Source organism: Amyelois transitella, chromosome 11 (genome assembly GCF_032362555.1).
Source record: "Amyelois transitella isolate CPQ chromosome 11, ilAmyTran1.1, whole genome shotgun sequence".
Lineage (NCBI taxonomy): Eukaryota > Metazoa > Arthropoda > Insecta > Lepidoptera > Pyralidae > Amyelois > Amyelois transitella.
The window spans coordinates 3,971,360-3,995,218 of NC_083514.1; the positions used below are offsets into that span (position 1 = coordinate 3,971,360).

Genomic DNA, 23,859 nt, shown 5'->3' on the forward strand with positions numbered 1-23,859 from the left:
TGTCTAAAGCGTAGGTCCAAGGGCCCGTACAGCGTGCCACCGACTTCGTTCGCCTATAATTTTAATATTTTTGATACGGAATTCATAAGCATTTGAACGGAACAGTGTAACCTCATTTAATTAATCATGATTAATTAAATTAAATTTGTTTGTAAACATAGTGTGTGTATTCCTTAGTGCGCATAAAAATAAATATAACAAATTAATAAACATTCACTGGATTGAGAAGAATTCTGTGCTATTTTATTATTAGTTATTATTGAAAAAATGTGCTTGCTTGTTTTTAATTATATAAAAAAGTACTTACATCCTAATTGACATGTCAACGCACAAACCAAGCCGCAGGCTGTACAGACGGAGGATGCGGAATGCTATTCAATTCAAACAGATCACAGATAACCCCCAATAACAAAAGTTTATTGATGTTTTTTAATCTGCTTAAAAGGAAGAGGTTCTCAACTCAATCGTGTGTTAGTCATTACATAGGTGCAGTACAGACACAATTTTGTGTCCAATCGATTCTCTCTTCTTTGTTGTTTTGCTCTTGGCAGAGCGGTCGTGGTCACAATGAAGCAAATGCTTTCCTCATGATCTTCCACCAATCTAATCGAGTCTGTCTGCAGCCTGTTTGGCGCACAAAATTAATTGTCAGGTAAATTGTGTCGAGATCTCTAAGTCACAAGTTACAAAAACAAAATCATGCGACGCTATCATTCAAAAATAGCGAATACTCTAAATCGCAAGCAAAGATTACACATTTATAAGACAAGCTCTTATTGCTAAGCCCTACTGGTCTCGCTCTGGGTATACTCAAGGTTTTAGTGCACCCAGTTAGGATTTGAGACACTTAACTTTGGCACGCTACTCACGTCCCCCTAAAATTTTTACAAGTGTATGCATTAGTTCCACGAACTTGGTGATAGTTCTATATAGATTTGATACGACTCCTCGACTCTAGTAACCGTGCTAGTGTCTATGGATAGAAATCATGTTTGTCTTTGGTAGGTAATTGATGAAAAAAAAGAAAAAAGAGGTCGTCACGAATTCGCGAGTGAAATAAATTGATTGAGAAAGATTGCAACGTTATTTTTACATAAAGGTGCTCTGTGTATTGTTGGAATTTACCCAAAATATTTTTAACGTGTGTACAATAAATGTTAAAGTATTTTGGCTGTGTAGTGGTTCAGACAATATGTGCACTGTGTTGATAACGAATGACATCTGTTAACAATAGGAAAACAGTAGCTAGAAGACGTACATAATATTTATCCAGGTAATTTACGATTACATTTATTAGTTTCTTAGTATCAAAAAGAGATGCAAGTTCTATCACGCTTTAAATTGTTTTAGTTTGTCGCCAACACAATTCACGTATCTAGTTTATATTTCCCTTCACTTGATTTCGATATGTAGTGTACATGTACCCCAAACAAAATGTCAAGACATGACCTCCAATTTTAGTTTTCCGCATCATGTTTAACTGCTTCAATATCTCTAAACGATTATAAAACTTGTGAGATCCTTTAGTGGCAAAATGGGTGTTCACAGTAATAATGCCCCAGTTAGCATAAAGGCGAGACGAAATGCTGATTGAGCATCTTGATTACTGCTGTTTTTGTTGCTCTTCAGATTTTTTCTTAATATTTTCCTAACCCATTTTATTTCCATGATAATAAAGCAACCAACTGCCATTGAAAAGCATATTGTTATCATTGTTTATTAATTTTAGTGGATTGTTATTTGCACAGTTGTTTTGTTTTGACGTCATATCTAAGATGAACAATGTGTAAATTAAAAAAGAACAATTATGAAAGTATGTAGGTATGTAAGATTTCCTTTTTTATAAATCCATTTTCTTTTAGTTTGTTAACAATGAGAGGGAAAAAATGCATGTAAGATCTATCAATATAATTTTTAAGTATGCAGCATATCAAAGTTGGTCAAGTTGTTTTTTGAGTTATTCACAAATTTCAAGGATCAAAAGTGTTTTCTACGTCAAGTTTGCAACAAATGACTAGTTATTTATATTGAGAGATAATGCACTATCTGAAGAACTTGTTTTACCATACTGCGTTATGAAAACAAATAAATTAAGCCATTAGTTTAATGTTTGTACTCATGCATTTTATAATAAAGAAATATATCTAAATTATTATGATTCCTAAAGCCAGATTGTAGCACATTAACAAAAGGGGTTATACTTTTGCTTGCACTATTTCTATCTTAATTAACAAGCAAAATAAAAACAAACATTTGCTTGATCAAAGAATATTCTTATACCGAAATAGTTAATTCACATGCACTGAGAATGCTACAAACATCATTCATGAGATTATTAAATTGCATTATTTCATTGTTATTACTGTACAAGCCTTGGTTGTCTATTGTAGCAGAGAGTAAAACAATGCCTATTATGTTTGAAGTAAAGGTGTACTACATCAGCATCATTATTTGTTGATTGGTTATTTTTTGGCTTATTGGTTGATTTAGTAAAGATGATTGAAACAGGTTTTTCCTGTAGTCTTATGCTTGTGGGAATTTCAGAATATCCTTTCTTAGCATTTACCTGTGCTACCATAAACATGTCAAAATGAATTAAAACCATTCATTTGTTACAGCTGTGATACACCATTCATTATTTTTATTTACTATTTATGTACTTCAAAAAAAATATACAACTAGAGCTTAGACTAAGTTAACTACTAAAGTTACTACAAGGATACTACATGTTTCTAGGGAAATTTCTTCCAGTAGGCCTATTTTTATGTTTTGGTAATAAAATAATCAGGAAAAACAGGGAGAACAAATCATTACCAATTAAAATGACCACAACATTTTCTCATTTTCCAAATCAAGACATCCAGCCATATTAATAAAGAAAAAGGTTTATTTTAAATGTGAAATTGTCCTGTTTTTCTTCCCTGCAGTTTTTATTTACTCGACCTATTGTCATCAAATGTTTCTCGCATTGCTCGTATTGAACTGAAAAGAACAAGGATAACTTTCATATCACCCTATCAAAAATAAGTACATAGAACTTATTTGTTGTCCCCTTGAGACTGGCTATAAATGGCAATATATGTCGCGCCAAACGTTCAGATTATTCATTGCAAGTCATAGGGTCAAAAAATGTTACATACGTAAAGTATAGATAGTATAGCCCTCCAAGGGCGCAACAAACATTAGGTCCGCCAGATTTAATGAATTTAATTAATATGCGATACATCATATTCAGTAATTTTTACATATAAATCGAGACATTTATAAATGTGAAATTGTGTTTGTCTGTTTTTTTCCGTCTTTCACTACAAAACCACTGAACCGATCTCCATGAAATTTTGCATACATGTATTGTGCATATCAGTAAAGGATATAGGGTATTTTTCATGTGATTTCTCCGTGGGCGAAATCTACTGAACAAATATAAAAATAATACTACTTTCTGCAGGATGTCAACCGACGTGATAAACATAACGCATCAGCCGATCATGGAGACTGTAGCGGACATGTTGAAGGAACCTGTGTTCCTGCAGACGGCGACCGCGCAAACCATTGCGGGGATGTTTGTGTGGACTGCACTCTTCATTACTTGCCAACAGGTATTTGATGAACAGCCTCTCTTCTATTTCTATCTACATTAAATGCTCTTTATAAGTCATGTGCAGAGGATGGATAAGAGTAGGTTGACTAAGCAAATAAACAAGTAGAGTATGAATCAAAATGTTGGAGTGGAAAGGTCTACACGGTCCTTGATTAAACGGAGACGTCCTAACAAAAGGTAGGCAAAAGAAAAAGAGGTGTGATTTTATTATGTAAGGTCTGCTATTGAAATGAAAATATACTGTGTGCCATCTGGTTTCTCTTATTTACTTTAAAAAAATTGTTGAGTCTGAAATCAGGTGAAAAATATGATAAGAAATCCCTTTCCGCGTATGTAAATCAAGGGATACGCTTTGTGTCCCATTGGGATTTAGGATGATTGGACGATCGGCTAACAACCGCTTATTATCTTAGAATCTAAACGTGACCTGCGAATTTCCCTTTACCCCGTAAGAGATAAAGACATGATATGTTGTATCTGCTCTTTTCTACGTACAATATTATCCACGAGTGTAAGTAAGTCTACCACTTTTTGAGGGCTGATCATGTCGATTATTAATATAAGTATTTACACGGGCAAAAGACCTAGGCTACGTTTGCTAACACGGATGCCTAATGTGGGGCTTAGAGCCATTAAAACCACGCGGTATCAATTGCTCACCGCGTATTTCGAACCGTGTGTTTTTTTCTGCACTTAAATACCTATTAACTCTTTCTCGTGGCCCGCTGTAAGTGTTTTTATTTAGTTAAAAACCATGCCTTTCGTGATTTGGTCAAGATGGTCAAAATGGTCTCGCGCCTTTTGTGTATTTTTTCTAACTTCTTTCCTACTGAATTGTGACCATAAGCGGACCGACTACTCTCATCGTCATTTCATTAAACAGGTTTTTTACAAAAACCTGGATAAGCCAAAATCATACGTAGGTAATCATATCATATTCATTGCGGAATGATGCAGCCGACACTATGTTATCTAATTTCCGCAGATATCTCGAATTACCAACCCGTTTTTTCTGCAAAAAATTTCGTTGCAATGAAATATGTTTATTCTTAAAATTTACAACGAGAAAGTATTATGAAACCGAGATATGGATCGCATCTTAAGACACTATTGTACTTTTACTTTTCATATTTTAATAAGTTGGACAAAAAAATATCATTATCATTTTTCAAAAAATAAATTTATCTAAGTCATCGATTCGTGCAGTAAAATTGTGCGAAAACGGCCTTCATAGCTTGATGCGCCGGTTTTTATCGTGATTTTCACATTAGTGGAGAAAGCGTATTGCTTTTTCTTGCCATCATCAGTACTAGCCTGTTTCATGGTTACTACATACATACATATATTCACGTCTATATCACTTACGGGGTAGACAGAGACAGCTGTATGGCATAATGATGAAATTGCGAGAATCCCAAGTTATCCCAATTAGCCTTTCCCTTAGTCGCCATTTACGACATCCATGGGAAAGATAGGAAGTGGTTCTATCCTTAAGCGAAGACCACAGGGCACCATCCAGACTAATATTATGTAAGTGAATTTGTTTATTTATTACCTCTTCACAGCTACACCACTAAACCGATCTTCACGAAATGTTGCTTACATATATCGCGGAGTATGGAAAAGGATATAGGATTAATTTACGGCTAACGGTGGTTGTAGTTACTTATACTCGTATTAGTTACCTAAAATATGACCATGGTTAGCTATGCCGCTACGCCCTTGTTTGTTAAAAAAAACAGGAAAACTTAAGTTATTACTTTATGCCTACAGACTATGTATTTATGAGTAAGGTATGGGTGAAAGCGTTTATATAGACGCTGCCCACTTGCTTGACTGGAGTCCACGGAAACAGTACTTATATGAGCAAGTTTGTAATCGTCATATGATACAGCACGGATTTTTCCGCAGAAACCTCGGATATATTAGTATCTCTAACTTTAACAGCATATAGATAAACTAACTTTCAGGGTGTAAATTTGATTCTGTACACTCTACCTCCTCATACCTCTTACTTTATTTCTTAATGTTTTTTCAAGCCTTTTGGCTCTGTCTACCCCGCGAGGGATATAGACATGACTATATATATGTGTGCGAGGGGCCATATACTCTTACACCTATTTCAACATTCATAAAATTTGTCGCAAATAAGAACCTTGAGTTCAGTTCCGGTAATGAGATAGGTATTTCTACAGACATTTCACAATTTATTTCATTTAAATATTGGTGATTAACTTGTCGACCACTTTAGTAAAGACTTGATTATAATCACTATCACTACATAGTATAAAACAAAGTCGCCCATTTTGTCTGTAGTCCCTTCGTATGCATAAAACTTTAAAACTACGCAACGGATTTTGATGCGGTTTTCACTAATAGAAAGAGTATTTTCTCCGACAGGTTTTTATATATAATTGAAATACATTGAAACTATATTAGCTGAGTTATAGCGATTTATGTCCAAGAAGTCAGAAAAAAAATCTAATTGAAGATTGCATTTGTGCGTGCGCCGCTTATACCGTTGGATACAAGTAAGAACAATGTATAGCAAAAACATTGGTCTTTATTAGTTCTACAAAAAAGTCCGCGATGACATATATCCAGCTTTTTTATTTAAGTCACAAAAACTACTTTTCTGTATTAAAAAAACATTTAATTCGTTGGGTGATGTTTAACTGGTGATATAACCAATAATACATATATCCTTATCAAAATAAGTAAGTTCATCATCACGAGCATTTAATTTAGATTATTTTTGCAGTTTACAGTGTGTTATTTAGACATATAGTTTAGGAGATATCACGATATTAGTATTGCGGCACGGTACGGGCCGGCCGCGGCGGCGGGGGCAGCGTCCCTATAAATAGCGCGTCGGCGGCAGCGGCTCCCTAAGGCTGTTAGGAGGAGCGTCAAGCCCTCGCCTAAAAACGTCCCGCTGTAATAGTGAATGCCCCTCAGGCAAACTATGTTCTCATAGTCAAAAAAAAAAAAAAAAAACAGCGGCTCCCCATTAGCACTTTGAAATTGGAAGCGATCGGACGCGTTTATTTATCGCAGCTCTTTGAGAAAAATAAAACGTGCTTTTCAGCGCGACAACAATAATTGTATGATAATAGTAGGTATTGTATTCTAAGGTTAGTATTAAATCGCACTTATTAGTAAGATTAGTTTTTTAAAATATACAACCGTAATTTATGGATTGATATTTTCTATTAAGATTTTGGTTAAAATTTAAAGTTAGGTCAATTTAATATTAGGGAAATAATTAAAAAAAAAAATCGTAATTTAAGGTAAGATAAGTTCAGAAAAAGAACTTAATAGAATAGGTATCTTTCTTTTGTTTCTAAGTACATATTTAGATATTTTTTTACTGAGGCACATGCGAATAATATGGGAGTTAGTGTCATAATGTGTGTGTAATAAGTAGCGGGATACACGCAAACGAAGTTGCGCGGGTCAGCTAGTAATTAATATATGTTAAACGTACGATATCCATAAGTAATATCTAAACTAATATTATAAATCCTACTACTATTATAAAGGCGAAAGTTTGTATGGATGTATGGATGTTTGTTACTCTTTCACGCAAAAACTACTGAACCGATTACCATGAAATTTGGTATGTAGGTAGCTGAAGACCCAGAATAACACATAGGCTACTTTTTATCCCAGAGTTCCCGCGGGATTGATAGGGTTTCCATGCGGACGAAGTCGCGGGCGGCCTCTAGTGTGAAAGTATGTGTGTATGTGTGCGTCTTTGACGTCAAAACCATTGATCATAAAATTTTGCATAGATCAAGTGTGGAGTAGAGAAAGGGACGTAGGGTACTTTTCATTTTTCAGACGGAACCATGGGCGAAAGCTCCAGATCCTAACAAAAGGAAATTCAAACAAATCCAATTTTCTATGGTATAGTTCCGGTTCCGATAAATGGCGTCAACGCACGATGACTCAGATGAGTTTTGCCCGCGTGCGATCATCAGATTATGTCATTCACTCCACTGGCAGAATTCGTAATCCATAATTAACTAACTACAGCTAATTATTACAATTAAGGTAATTGTATTGCGCGTAACTATTATTAAGTTATTTCTGAAAACAATTTTATCTTTTCTCAGGTACGAATACCAATTTCATTATGAATCCAATCAGTCTTTATAAAATTAAATGCCGTGTGGTTTCCGACTTTTTAGAATAACTACCTACTCGATATGCTGTCTCATGGATGTCGTAAAAGGCAACGTTAGGGATAGGCATATAAACTTGGGATAATTTGAATCTCAATTCCATCATAAAGCCGTACTGCTGAACGTGGCCTTTCAGTTTTCAAGACTGTCTACCCCGCAAGGGGTAGATAGAGTAATGACCATTACAATTATGGCCCTACTGGTTCACAGACAACTTTCTTTCTTCTGGCGTTAATCTCGAATGCGACTCTTGACCATGACGGATTGGGTAATTTAGGATTTTACCTAACTTATCTTATTCGCCTTTTGCGACATCCATGGAGCTGTCTTATTCTAAAGAGCCGGGAACCACACGATACGTCCACAGCTAAAATAGGATGTAAGATCCCTGAGAAGTTTAGGGGTAAAATTATGTTTAGGAGAAAACGTTTTCAAATTATCTATTCATTGATCACATTATGTTTTGAATTTCTTATAAAAACGTAACAGCGGTGTATTAAGAAATCATATTGGCAATTGTTTTGTGCTATTTTCAGTTTATCGCTAATGTAGTTGTATTAACTTTCCGTATTTACTGATAATGTACGGTTAACTTGGTGGTATGGTTAACGTAAAGGTACATGAATATTAATGTGATATTCTGTGTTTTGCTTTGGGGTTCTGTAGTCTACAAGGAATTCTCATAGCCATTAGAAATTGATACATACATTATGCGGGGTAGACAGATCTAACAGTCTTGAGAAGACTGGAAGGCCCCGTTGAGCTTTATGGTTCCAATTTATTAAATACCCATATTCTCAATTGGAGTTCCCCTTTAGTTTTCTCGATGAAATACCTGTGATATTATGAGGGCAGGCTAACATATATTCTGTATTATTGTATAATCTGTATTCTGTAATTCAACTGATATACTTTATGATATGAAATAAAGATTTTGAATTGAATTGAATTGAATGCATATGATATTCATATACATACGTATCTTGGTCTATAAAAATACTTAATCACTTTTTCAATTAGATACTTAATTATAATATGTATATGGCCTCTGCGGCGAGACTAACTCAATCTGTTTAATTTGTCCCGAATATATTTATTTTATTTATTTAATTAGAACAAGAATTGTTATTGTTTAATAACAATTCTCTGTCTGTTTCCTCCTCGTTTTCTATATTATTTAGTATTTTAATCCAAATCGTCGAAAACTAGAAGAAGATGGCTCCTTTAAAAATAATAAGTACCCATTAAACGAATAGCCTATAATATAACATATCGCAAGGAAAAAGAGTAGTACTGTACAGTGCCATGTGACACATCATTCCTACTTACTCTAATAACTTTGTCAGCCGTGTGGTTGCCGGCACCAATACAAAAAAGATCCAAGACTCCATCTCTTTCCTATGGATGTCGTAAAAGGCGACTAAGGGCTTACAAACTTGGGATTCTTTTTTAGGCGATGTGCTAGCAACCTGTCACTATTTGAATCTCAATTATATCATTAAGCCAAATAGCTGAACGTGGCCATTCAGTCTTTTCGAGACCGGTGGCTCTGTCTACCCCGCAAGGGATATAGACGTGACCATGTGTGTGTGTGTGTGTGTATAACTTTGTATTGTAACAGTAGGAGTGAAGCAACAGCGTTCAAACAATGCCCCCAGTCCCCAGGGTTTGTGTACTGTTTCTATTTCTAGGTACTAATGACGTCAAAGCTCATGGACGTACTTCCACGGGCGCATTAGCCTCATTTTGCGTAGAAATTCAGTTCACCAGGTGTACTATCCCACGAGTCCTACTCCACTGTTATGTGTGGCTTGATACTAAAATATTGTTGTAATGGATTAAAAATTTATAATTTTTAACACGTATATCTTTTTAGCGATATTTACGTACCTATGTAAATTATTATCTGTATTGACCTGTTATATATTTTATATATTATTATTATTCAAATGTTATCGCACCACCCGTACATACATCTATGTATTTCTGTCTGGTCCAAAGGTGCGACTGGCAGATAATCCCTTGTGGTATTAAGTCCACAGTTCACGTGCCTTAAGTTTAAATAAATAATAATGTATATTCATTAACCTGTAAGTATTAACTGGGCAGATATAAAAGTTCTGTAAATAATAAATAAATAAATCCTATCCTACGTTAAAATACCCTATTAAAAATGTAATTTTGATCTAGGTCCTTCCCTAACGGTGAACCTCTCAACGAATTCCAATCATTAATGATACAGAAGCAATCACCGACATAGATTTAAACTACACTGGACTTTGTCTGCCTAGACTTAAAAACTTGTTAAGTATTAAATATTGGCAATTGGCAAAAGAATGCACTTGAATATAGTCAAGTGTTTTGAAATTACATCATCGGATATGTGGCATTTTCGTTCTTTTGAAATTCGCTTATACGATCGCGATAATACAAAATGAATGTTGCGAATGTACATAATCTAATCGCTAACGCTGGCTACTCGTGGCCTGACATCTGTGTCAGTAGAATAACGTATGCATATTACCGGAAACGACAAACACGCATCTTTAGATATTGCTCCTTTGTTTTTCAAAGATCTTGGCTATTTTATTTTTTGCAAACTGATACATTATACACACATATCACGTCTTTATACCTTTTGGGGTAGACAGAGTTGATGGTCTCCATCAGTTTAAAAGCCTTTCCTTAGATTGACTTACAATCTGCGCGAGAAGTGAATCAGGTATCGAACATTGTGTATTTTATTTTCTTTTTAAAAATTCAGCGGAGTATCTTTTGAAATTGTTACTGTATACCTAATAAATTTTACTATGCTATAAAACTCGTAATCTTTTAGTGAATTCACATCTGGGAGGCGGTTTAGTTTGGAAAATAGGCCACCAGGTTATGTTTACACATTTTGGAATTCTAATCGTAATTTATAAATTCGCAGCTACAGTTGAAACTACTGAACTAATTTTGCAAAGATTTGGTTTAACAAATGACAACATGCTGATATGGGGTAGGTATAATGACATAGGTTTCTAAAAGAAGTTACTCATAATAGGAAGATGAACATATTTCAAAATAATAGTATTTATAACTTTTGTTATAGTAGAACCGCCTAAATGAGTCCTCGCCCGCGGAGTACAGGGGCGCGGGGGTATGACGACGAAGGGGAACGAAAGAGGTGCGGGCGGCGGTCGAGCGTAGCGTGTAATACAAGGGGCGAAATGTTACTGGACATTTCTTGAGATATGTGACGTCATAGTGGTTAGCGGCAAACAGGTGAAGATTTTTATTAAAAAAATAATAATGGCTATACAAAATTTGAATGAAACAACTGTAAACTATACAACGTGTTCCTTTTGTTATCCCATAACTCCATGGTATCAACGAGACCACGTACATGAATTAAATAGCATAAGCATTTTTCGATTATTGTTATTTTCAAATTTTTATTTTTCATACAAAACAATTCGATAAAAATGTGATTTTATGATATATAGGTATGATATGTAGGTAAAAAAAAGGTAATAAAGTTATGTATGTAATATTTATTTATGCAAAATTTATCAAAATTATAAATCAATCACTTATGTCCATAATATCACTATCACTGGAACTTGATTCTTCACTTTCACAACAGCCATCATCAGAATCATCAGAATCGTCTTGCACATTAATAATAAAATCAACAACTTCATCTAGGACTCCATCATGTTTGCAATATTCGTCTTCGATTTTAATCACGTGTTTAACACAATTCTCCCATTTCTCTTTGGGATATTCAGCAAATAATCTCTCTAATATTTCGACTCATCTTGAGAATGTAATCTCATGTATAATTTTCACAAGGCGTCCGCAACTGTCAACACGTGTGATCGCTAACCGCGTAGCGAGCGAACTGAGTTTTTACAAGAATGCGCCCGCCGCCCGCACCTCTCTCGGTCCCCTTCGTCGTCATACCCCCGCGCCCCTGTACTCCGCGGGCGAGGACTCATTTAGGCGGTTCTACTATAACTATTTGTGAGCCCTAGAAGCCAAGTTTCTTTCAACAAAGAAAAGTAAAGTGTGAATGCATGGTTTTAATCCTTAACGGGACCTTAGTACCGTTCAGTTTTATGGCTTAATAATGGAATTGAGATTCAAATTGTGACAGGTTGCTCATCTACAGCTACAAGAAGAATAATAAGTTTATTAGCCTACCCTTAGTCGCCTTTTACGACATCTATGAGAAAGGCATGGAGTGGTCCTATTCTTTAGTGCCGGAAACCACACGGCACTTTTATTGTGAAAGTAATTATTACTTTTGTTATTTACTCCCTTCTACGAACGAATAATACCCACATCTACTATACAACACAAACAGTATACACTTATTAAAATAACTTCACTGTCCATTGCAGATTTACCAACACCTCCGCTGGTACACCAATCCATCGGAGCAGCGTTGGATCGTGCGCATATTGTTCATCGTACCAATTTACGGCATACACAGTTGGATCTCGCTACTATTCTTCACCGGAAACTCTTATTATGTTTACTTCTTCACCATAAGGGATTGCTATGAAGGTAAGAATTATTTCTTTATATAAATTCGTACTACGTCAGTTCTGAATTATGACACATTTTTTTTTATCATAACGAATCTAAGCAATCTTGAAAAAAATGCAAATGAAACAACTTTATATAATTATCACTTAACGGAAGATTTTAATCTTGATAAACAGATAGCTACACTTTTCGTTGGCACCGCTATGAGTTTGGTTTCATAAAAGAGAGGGTGTGGAGTCAAAGTGCAGTAGTTGCCCTCTTGAATAAACCATCAACATCAACCATCTGATATAGTTGTCAGCATGTAAAACAATTGCATTTACCGGTTTTAATTAGGATAAATGCAATGTAAAGTACTGTGTGATTTGTCCCGTATTTATTTATTTGATAAGATAAAAACAATACGGGTACTTTTGAGCCTGATAGTCATTACAAGGGTCAATGAAACACCATCTTTTGCACATGAAACCAACTCGGCTAAAGCTAAAAGCTATACTTATTAATGTTTTACTACATATATAATTTAACGTCGACCTTAAAAAGCTATTTGCGTGTTCAAACTAATGTAAATACATACATATAATCACGTCTCTATACCTTACGGGGTAAACATCGTCAACAGTCTAGGAAATCAGAAAGGCCACGTTGCCAGCTGTACGGCTTGACGATGGATTTTCATATATTTGACGGCCTCTGTGGCGCAGCGGTAGTACGCTTGTCTGTGACACCGGAGGTCCCGGGTTCGAATCCCGGCCAGGGCATGATGAGAAAAGAAATTTTTCTGATTGGCCTGGGTCTTGGATGTTTATCTATACAAGTATTTATTATAAAATATAGTATCGTTGAGTTAGTATCTCGTAACACAAGTCTCGAACTTACTTCGAGGCTAACTCAATCTGTGTAATATATATCTAAGTAAACACAATTGTTTTCTTGTTTCAGCCTTAGTGATATACAGTTTCCTATCTCTCTGCTACGAGTACCTGGGCGGGGAAGGCAACATAATGTCCGAGTTGCGTGGGCGGCCGGTGCGAGCCTCGTGCGTCAACGGCACTTGTTGTCTCTCCGGCGCCACCTACACCATCGGGTTTCTGCGGTTCTGCAAACAAGCCACACTTCAGTTCTGTCTGGTCAAGCCTCTATGCGCCTTTATCATCATTTTCTTGCAGGTAATATTGAGCTATTATTTTCAGTTTTACTGATAGACTATCATCACCTATATCTTTGCTCTGGAACTGAGCATAATTTCTGAACTGCGGGCCTGTTGTGTAACACTCACTCTGGCGTCACCCTCACCCTTCAGTTCTGTCTCGTTAAACCTCTATGCGCCTTCTTGCAGGTAAGATTCAGCTATTATATTTACCACCGTCGGGCTCCTCCTGTTATGGTGACTTCTATGAATGATTAATAGAGTTAGAAATGAGAGAGACGTCTGGAATATCCGCATTATATTTCCTTCTTATTGATCAAGGATATTACATAAAATTCACTATCGAATAAATACATATTACGAATTACATATTACGAACTATTTTTTGCGAGTGTATTTGCACACAAAAAAACTGTCAGTCTATTAGAGGAATTAGAACGATTTTTGTAGTTCAAGATATTATGTTGCCAGCTGTTTCTATTCCCGCGCAGTTATGTCATTAAGAGAATTAATGTGCTAGAAACCTTCATAAACGATCAGCACCTGATGATATATCTAACATCTGTCTTACCCAATCCAGATTCATGGTCAAACGGGGCAACCTGGGCTCTTATCCAGAGAGGTTTGGAGTTAACCGGGTTTAACGTCAGATTGAAGAAAGAACGTTCTAGATAATAAAATCTAATATTGACCAGAACTACAAATATTTTCATAATTATTGTTCTTATCTTCGTATGTGGTACGTGCTTATCGATCGGACTTTAATTATGATAAAGTGATTCACTTCATTGCGCTGTGACGTTCTAATACACTGATTAATGTTTATGATATAGGTAGTCACTTTCCTTGAAATGAAAAACAAATCTTTACATCTTCTTCCTATAAAAATATATTTACATCTTCTTAGCCTCCCGTAGAAATAGGGAAGTAAGTGAGTTCAACGATCCATAAGATTTTACCTCGCAGTACTTTTTGTGATAAAAACTGACAGCTTATTATCAAGTGAAACCGAAAATGAGCCAGTAGCCCACATAGCAAATTATAATAAAATTTGGATAGTAGTAAAATGTCTTAATGGCGTAGGTTAAGAAAATAATTAAGATTTCAAAAAATCGATTCCTTTGTAAAGAAGCTATTACTTATTCTGGGAAGAAAATATTTCAAAATTATGAATATTCCTTATATATATGAATGAATAACTATTATTAATTATAAAAGTGATTCATTAAAATATATAATATTTATAATAAAGCTTAACATGTATGTCCTTTTAATCTTGGCACCATCGGCTTTATTTACCCCACAAGTGACAAAGGCATTATACTTATTTAATACGTTTTAAGTAATTTATTCATCATTCCAGGCGGCCGGCCACTACCGTGACGGCGACTGGAGCATCAGCGGTGGTTACATCTACATCACGATTGTGTCCAATTTCTCCGTCAGTCTCGCTCTGTACGGCCTGTTCATGTTCCTGGGAGCCACCCGCGAGATGCTGCAGCCTTTTGACCCCGTGCTCAAGTTCTTCACCGTCAAGTCGATCATCTTCCTCTCGTTTTGGCAAGGTTAGTTTTTGGTTTTTAACTTTCAGATGAAATCTAGGTATACCAGGTAGAAGAGACTGAAAAAATTTGGGTTAACATCGCAAGGGAAGCTTTGTTTGCGAAGTACAATGGGTAAATTTACATCAAGATCGTGTCAAACTTCTCCTCTATCAGTCTGTTCTGCGTGTTCTAAACCACTCGTGAGAATACTGCAGTCCTTTGACTTTTGAAGACTAAATTTCTATTCATTTTAATATTCCCTCATCTACATGTTTCACTTATCATAGATTATTAATTTGTTGCGTTCTATCCCTCAAATCACTAGAAACTTTCGGATTCACCACTCGCACCTGAATGAGTACTAATTAAATTTTGATTGATAATAGATTATTTGACCAATTCCACACGCTGATGTAACATGATTCGTGACAGGCGTGGCCCTGGCGATCCTGGAGAAGGCGGAGGTGATCGCGCCGCTGACGACGGCGGGCGGCGCGCGCACGTCGGCGGGCACGGTGTCGGCGGGCTACCAGAACTTCCTGATCTGCCTGGAGATGCTGGCGGCGGGCGTGGCGCTGCGCTACGCCTTCCCGGCCGCCGCGTACGCGCGCGCGCACCGCGACCCGCACCGCGCCGTCACCATGCAGTCCATATCCAGCAGTCTCAAGGTGCGCTGTTTCATATATATATATGTATATGTATGTGTGTAGGTCAGGTACTAGCTGTCCCGGCAAACGTTGTTTTGCCATATAATATTTTAAGTAATTTCTAGTTTAAAAAAAATGTTAAGGGTGGACAACCCTTATCACTAAGGGGTATGAAAAATTGATGTTGGCCAATTCTCAGACCTACTCAATCGGTCAAGCCGTTTCGGAGGAGTACAGGAACGAACATTGTGACACGAGAATTTTATATATAAAAGACTTATGTGCCGTGTGGTTCTCGGCACCAATGCACAAACGAATAGGACCACTCCATCTCTTTCCCGTGGATGTCGTTAAAGGCGACTTAGGGATAGGCTTATAAACAAGTGTGAATCCCACCTCGGCCATGTACCAATGGCTAATTTCAAAGTTTTGTACATAAGTTTGAATAATAAACGATGTTCTGGTCAAAGGCATACCCCGGGCTCGTCTCCAGAGTGGTGAGGATGCAATATGTACTAAAGCCAGGAGATAGAAGACATATATAATATCCAAGACCCAGACCAATACAAATAGTTCGTTTCTCATCACACCCTGTTAGGTGTTAGTTTGTACCAGGCTCCAGCGGGAGTTACCGACAGCACGTCTTTTACAAACACCTAAATTTTTAGATCTATACCGCTTGCAGAATTCCAGGTTATTATTGTACCTCACTTAAGAGGAGAACTACGAGTTTCTGAAAATTCTTTTATTCTGAATGCCTACCTCATCAGATTCCTCCTTATTCTTCCTCCTGGCATTAGTCCCGGTTACATTATCGAGAGGTGAGGTGCCCGGGGTCCACCCTTGACCGTGGATTCTGGATTGGGTGAGTCAGGTTTTCACATGAAGTGACTCCCTGCTGACCTCCGCAACCTTTGCAGGGTAACCCAACCCGTATTGGATCGATCGTGTTAACACATCCAGTTGCTTGTATATGCAGGTTTGCCTCACGATATTTTTCCCTCACCGTAAAAGCATCGGTTAAACTAGTATTTAAAGTAATGCACATAACTCAGCAAAAAGTCATTGGCAAATGGCAAAAGTAGAATTTATTTAAACTTGTGCACTACTTGCGCATTAGCCGGGCACCACACGGTTCTAAAAGCATTGCTGTCACTGTACACACACGTTAAATTCTATATTCAGGGATCTTAAGGTGTGTTACCTTCAACAGGCAATATACAGCGGATTACCAGAACTTCCTGACACAGACAAACTATATGTTACAGACTGTAGTTATTAGTTAGTATCAGTAACTTGGTCCCAGCGAGACAAGGCTTGCAACTACAAAAACATTTTCTTTATTTTGTTTTACATTTTAATTTCCAGGAGACGGTCAACCCCAAGGACATAATGACAGACGCGTTCCACAATTTCCACCCGCAGTACCAACAATATACCCAATACAGCTCAGGTGAGTGACCAAACTATATTAATGGTAAAACATGTCTTATTTTCTCTCTCTTTCTACCACTCTAATTAACTTCAAAGCTAGAACGAGATAGAGACATATTGCCTTTTACCCTTTGTTAATAAGACCCCTGGTGTTTATTTACGAACTTTGATAAGGCATTTGTTTCTCTTTTTATCTTTGGAAAGAAGGAGAGAAAAGATACACTGTCTTGTCAAGATTCAAGTGATGATTGATTATATATCTTGATAGTAATGTTGTATGTCTTGTGCATGATACTTGCTGCCTGATAATATTGTTTGCATCTCTGTTGCTCGTAAAGTGTTGCCAGATCCGTTTTTCGAAAATCGGTGTAATGATAAACAAGCGGGACTGATGAAAAAATCGGACGAAACATAAATATTATTTAATTAGGTTTATTTATTTTTTACTGTTATTATCTACCCTTATCATAAAACAAAATGTCTTCTGACACAGATTGAATTTCGCCAGAATATCGAGAATTGTCACTTTTCACTACGCAATTCGACGTCGGTACCTTAATAATAATTATACACTCATTCCCTGTGTGGAATGTTTTCTATTCTGGAATGGGTATTTTATTAAAAAGCGCGATTTTAGTATGAGATGTGTCCTGAGGCTACAAATCAGAACTGAAAAAGCGGGACATCTGGCAACACGTGGTCGTGTAGGCGCAAATAAAAAAATATCAGTTTAATATAGAAATAGGTTATACTTATATAATAATAATAAATAATTGTATATGTAACCACAGAGCGTCCTTGGTCGAATCGGTAAGGTGCCCGGTTAAATGCTTGATGCGCAGAAAGGCACAGGTTCGAATCCCACCTCGGTAGGGGTCATGTAATAAACACAAAAGTTTTTATTATAATAAATTTTTCCTTCTTATGTTGTTTGTGTGCTTCTTTATATATTGTTTGCATAATGCTGATTGATATATCGGTAACTATATTCAGTTCAATAAATAAATAAACATTTTGCGCCTTCACGATCACACTAGCTACGTCTTTAAAGAACATTTCTTTATGTTATATTTGGTATTTACTAATAGGATTTCATTTTTATAGAAATGTTGGTAAAAGTGGATACCTTATTTTTAAATAGTTTTTTTTAGGTTAGGTTTTATTTTTGAATTTATTTTCTTTCAGATGTCACTTCTCATCTGCCTTATGAGAAACTATAAGCTCTGCCATAGCTGTTCTCTGCATGACATGCATTGATGTCTTACTTACATAATAATAAACCATTCATAATCCCCGAGCATGGAAAAACCACTAACCAAAATTTTCATAATAAAAAAAGATATAAAAGACAACTGGGACAAATTAAAAATCATTAAAATTTTAATAATGAAGTTTAGGAATACAATTATAATTAGAAATAACGTAATTTTAATTAAAAGTATTTGTGCCTTGAGAAATAATACTTGCTGTTACTTAATTGTTTCACGTTGGTATTCGGTGCTCGGATAAGAACATGTTCGTTTAATTATAACTTTTTGTACCTATTTAAAAATAGAGGTATTTGACTAGTCCGAAGCGCGATAAGCGATAACGCTTTTCACTAATTACTCAAGACAATGGCAAAATTATTTCGAAATAACAACTTTTATAAGGCATTTGTTTGAAGGCAGTATTTTGTTAAAAAATAGATTCACCATCTTTGAATGGATGAATAATCCTCTGATAAACGTTTATTATAAGCCCTATCAAACTATTCGGACTAATCATTGCCATATAGTTAAGTTTTTTTATTTATCGATAAAAGATATGGTCCAGTTTGTTTTTTTCTTGACTTGCTTTTTTGTTTCTACGGAAAACAACATTCAGCTATATACTGCCAAGTTATTAAACCTATATGAAACCATTAAAATGAAAAAAAAAGAACTGGCCATAGCAAAAAAGATAAAAAAAAGTTTTTTTTTATATTTTATCTTGTGTTACTGATTACAGGGGGTTTTCTGAGTTTGAAAAATCCCACTGGACCTTAACTATTATCTAGGTAGTTTATATGTTAAAAGTACCTATTTTACAGTGTACATGTTTCATTTTCTGTGATTTTATTATTTCTTTTTTTATGTAATTTTTATTACTTATCTTAAATAGTAAGTGGATAAAATCCTTTAGAAGATGCTAGATTTGATTTGAGATACTTACAGAATCTAGGCATTTGGCAGGTTCGTCTAATATTCAATGATGATAAATATATTGAAAAATTTGGACTGCCAAACCAAAGAACGGCATTTTAAGTTTATAACAAGCTGTTTTTGTTTGAATAACAATCAAGTTAATTTAATATTAACAACCTGCAGAACATATTGTTTTTTTTTTATTTTTAATAGTGTATATAGTATTAATTATTATTTTTTGTAACAAACATATTAAAACAGAAAGTATTTGTCTAAGTTTAGCTCCGATTAGTTAAGTTAAAATCGAAATTAGTAACGAATTTACACACATTGTACTTGGCCTTCTTTCACTTATAAATAAACTACTTTACAAAACTATTTTCTTTTTGATTTTGTTACATTTTATCGAGATTTTACGTTTTTTTCGTCAAGCGTGTCCCCTCTGAAGGTTTAAATTTTAATAATATAACTACAATATCTTTTCTATTTGAAAATATTATTCCTCACGTTATTTAGGCTTGAAGAAACAATTTTTAAGGTAAGCAAAATTTGTTTTTTTTTCTTGGTATGGCTTTTTATCATTTGTTTGCGTGCATGCTTTAATGTATATGTATAATAAACTAGTATGGTGTTACTCATTTTACAGTCGCATGTATGATATTATTAATCAGATATGAGATATGGACATGAATCCAACGTAATTTCATGGATATTATTTAATCCTAACTAACATTATAAATGCGAAAGTAAGTTAAGTTTAGTGTTTCTTCACGCGTTTTCGACTGAACTACACTTGAAATTTTGCGTATATATAATAAGGATTCTAGAGAAAAATAAAGGGTAATCTTCATCCCGGTAAAAACTATAATTTTAGTAGGATTTGCGAAAAACCTGTATTCTTTTGTAGATGGTGGCGCCTAATTTGCGTGTATAGGTGGCGCTTAATTTGCACGAGAGTAGCTGCGGGCAAAAGCTTGTAAAAAAATAAAACCTAATTTTTTTTTTACTGGACAATTACACAGATTGAGTTTGCCTCGAAGTAAGTTCGAGACTTGTGTTACGAGATACTAACCCAACGATACTATATTTTATAATAAATACTTATATAGATAAACATCCAAGACCCAGGCCAATCAGAAAAAATTCTTTTCTTATCATGCCCTGGCCGGGATTCGAACCCGGGACCCCCGGTGTCACAGACAAGCGTACTGCGCCACAGAGGCCGTCAATTTGATGTCATTTCGTCCAATTTTGAGCTCTTCCCTCAAAATCGGATATGGGGATGTATTTTTTTACGCTTAATTTCAATACAAACTGGACTGAACTGAAAAGGATTAATGGACAATTATTACAACTACACGTGCTATTAGACTAGGCATTTGTAAAGGTTTGTTTAACAGGTGTTTTATATATAAAAATGTTTTTATTTCATACGGTGGTGGATTAAACAAAAAAAAATATATTGTATTTACACACTTAGCGTATACTTTATTGTTTTTTTTTTGTACATTGAAGTGAGTAAAAGACAACGACTGCTTTTTACGACACGGTGACCGTGAAACATACAGTATACACCACATTCTTAGATAAACCACTTTACACCTATCTTATACTTTTGATTTACAAGCACAAACAACACCGATGTAGGAACACTTTGAGTAGCGAAATGGCGTAATTTGTCTTAATAATGGCAATCCTATTAGACAGCACTTAAAAAACTAAGCAATCTTTCTGTTCTTCTCAATTTATCTCGTAATATTGTTTTAACAGTTTTTGTTTAACTTGCCCATCATTGGTGGCAGCAGTGGGATTTACACATAGTATTTGTATGTATTGTTATATAAAAAAATATGGCAAACTACGCTATTTTTGATGTTTCAATAAGTTAAGCATTATTTAATAAAACATGTTTTGAATGTGCAGTAATGCGCGCTGGAGCAGGCACAGGAAAGCGAGAGGAAGGCGCAACACTAGCGCCTCGGCCGCCTCCGCAACGGGTCGCCACGATCAGCCACGCGACGAATTATCACGAAAAGACCACTCTTCTTAGCTCTGACGACGAATTTCAGTGAATTACACCATTTGCAACTGATTACTGGATGTTACCTATCAATAGCGCGCTAAGGGCTGATTCAAGTATGCAATCAGATTAACGAAAAGTTCTTGTTTTGTATTTCGAAATTAACTTTGAAAAATCTTCCCACTTGTTCCATCAAGGGTCAAGTGAGTTATATATACATTTAATTAATAATAGAAAGAGGAAGAAAGAAAGAAGAGGTCCTTAGGACCTTATCGACCAAAGTCAACTAAGGCCTATGATTTTTCTCGTAATTAATGAATCGGTCCTTAATGATTAATTCATTTCTGAGCCCATTTTATCATATTTGTCGTACATGAGAGAGTATATTTTTGGTTTAATCAACAATTAACAACGGTTTTGTTTCTTAGAAACAGAATGATAAAGATATTAAAATGATTTTATCAAATTTTAACGAGTGCTGTAAAAATGAAATGTTTACTAGATAATAGGTAATTCTATTGAAAATATTTTACTTATTCTTAACACAGAAACTATTGCAAATCACGGCGACTTCGGCTTGGCGTAAAGGATTGTATAGTTAGGTGTTATAATTATTGTAGTGGACATACATTGTACATAAAAAGCAACATAGATAACATATTTTAATAGTCACGTGACGCAGCCAAGCCAAGTGGTTTAAATTACTTTGAAACTTTGAATATCGTCGACATTCAACTACACGACTATACGCCAGTCAGTTGATGTAACCAACAGTTATTTTAACTACTTGCCTGCATACTACCTACATACAATCTACGAGGTTCTTAAAATGTAATGCTTTTTTTTCATAAAAATAAATTGAAACAACACCTGCTTAACATATGTATTTGAACAAATAATTGAAAATTTTAAATTGTAACTTTATTATCACTAATTTTTTTTAATTCAGTTTTTGGGCGTAAGAAAACACTGCCAGTTCAAATTTTTTTTTCTACATTGTACTGTTCAGTGGGCCACATAAACGAGATCTCAATGTGTTCATAAGATTTGGTGGTATACTTTTTCAATGTCACATCTAAAAAACAAATAAGGCATTTTTATGCTTCAAAACAAGACGAGCAAAAAACTGCACCAAATTCTATTTTTATGCTCTGAATTTGCATTAATTATTAGTTTAAACCAAGATAATGTTGAATGAAATCATTATTATATAAACTGATACTGAAATTTTATATAAAAAACTGAATATTAATAAAACCTTTGTATAAAAAAATTGTAGTGAAAATGAAGCTTGTGCAATTGCTTCGCCGTCCAATTTCCTATTTCTCAGAAAAACATTTCTTAATTGGTAATTTTGACCTAAGCACCTAATAAATAAGAGGATTGCTGACATAATGAGTATTTGGTCTTACTGGCACTATTGAACTACACATGACGTTTTTGTACACTATCACTCGAAATATTAATTTTAGCGATGTCACATAAGATCATATTTTATATTGTTAAAGGTTAAATTTCGATTCGGAAAAAACATTACCAATGATATAAACCATTCACATTTCATTCATTTACAAGTTGGTTAAGTCTCGTGCATTAATTCGATATAATTATTTTCTTGCTTAAAGAATTATTAACCCAATTCTTGTACCATACTGAAAAATAAATGATACTAAGTAGGTAATTTGTGTTGTTATGTTGTATTAAGTACTTAGGATTACGTAACTTTTGTATTATAATCCAAGTCAATGTAATAAAGTAATATAACAGCTTTATTTTTATCATTATTATAACTTAAAATTTGTTATTTTCCTAAATGAAAGTTCACAAAATTTGTTTTTCGTAAATAACGATATTGTTTGCATTCCTTGTTTCAGTATTACCTACTATTTTGGTTGTTATTTTTTGTGAAGAGAAATCTTGTTAATCCAATATTGTAAAACATATTAAAATAACCTTATTGAGTTTAAACATTTTGTCAATTAAAGATAAGTAGCTTCAGAAAGCTACCATAAGAGATAAGGTTGTTAAGACGAAAATGATCGCATTTTGATATTGTAGTAGGCTTTTCAACCATAGTAACTATACAACTACTGTTTCCTTTTGGTGTAATTACCTATACACGGTCCATGGCAACACTCACGAGTTATTATAATGTACTCTTAATTAGAAATTTAAATCAGGACAGTGTTTACTTATATTCATGACTTACTTCATGACATACTTCTACTGATATCCGATTGGCTAACCATAATAATTCAAAAAATATGTTGAGTAACCTGAGTAGAGTGAGTAGGTTAGTAAACTAATGAAAAGCCTAGCCTACGCAAACAGTCAAATGAAAACTTTTTCTGCATTTAAATTTTTAATGACTAAATGTTATTTATTAAAGAGACTAGTTCCATTTTTATCACAATCAATGTATATTACTTGCTTTTATTTTTCATTTGAACAGTGTACATAATTAGTTAATATATGTGTAGATACGTCAGTATCATATTATTTATATTTTATAGGCTAATCGGTAATAAGGCAAACTAATGTTCATGATATAATTTCCGTAACCCTTGTTTTAGGA

At 34.9% G+C, this 23,859-nt stretch overlaps 1 protein-coding gene across 2 annotated transcripts; it reads left to right on the top strand.

The window, feature by feature from the left end:
* Window positions 1-977: 977 nt before the first annotated feature.
* On the top strand, window positions 978-21,351 carry LOC106135113 (transmembrane protein 184B). Of its 2 annotated transcripts, none has more exons than XM_013335315.2 (8): window positions 978-1,273; window positions 3,449-3,599; window positions 12,177-12,342; window positions 13,267-13,493; window positions 14,838-15,039; window positions 15,451-15,686; window positions 17,034-17,118; window positions 21,188-21,351. In XM_013335315.2, exons 2-8 carry the CDS (start codon window positions 3,450-3,452, stop codon window positions 21,334-21,336), a joined length of 1,215 nt encoding a protein of 404 aa, XP_013190769.1. In that variant the 5' UTR covers window positions 978-1,273; window position 3,449; the 3' UTR covers window positions 21,337-21,351. The 2 variants fall into 2 exon arrangements, with proteins under 2 accessions (XP_013190769.1, XP_013190768.1); XM_013335314.2 differs by lacking the exon at window positions 21,188-21,351 and adding an exon at window positions 18,285-19,642 and having other exon boundaries at window positions 979-1,273.
* The last annotated feature ends 2,508 nt before the right edge of the window (window positions 21,352-23,859 follow it).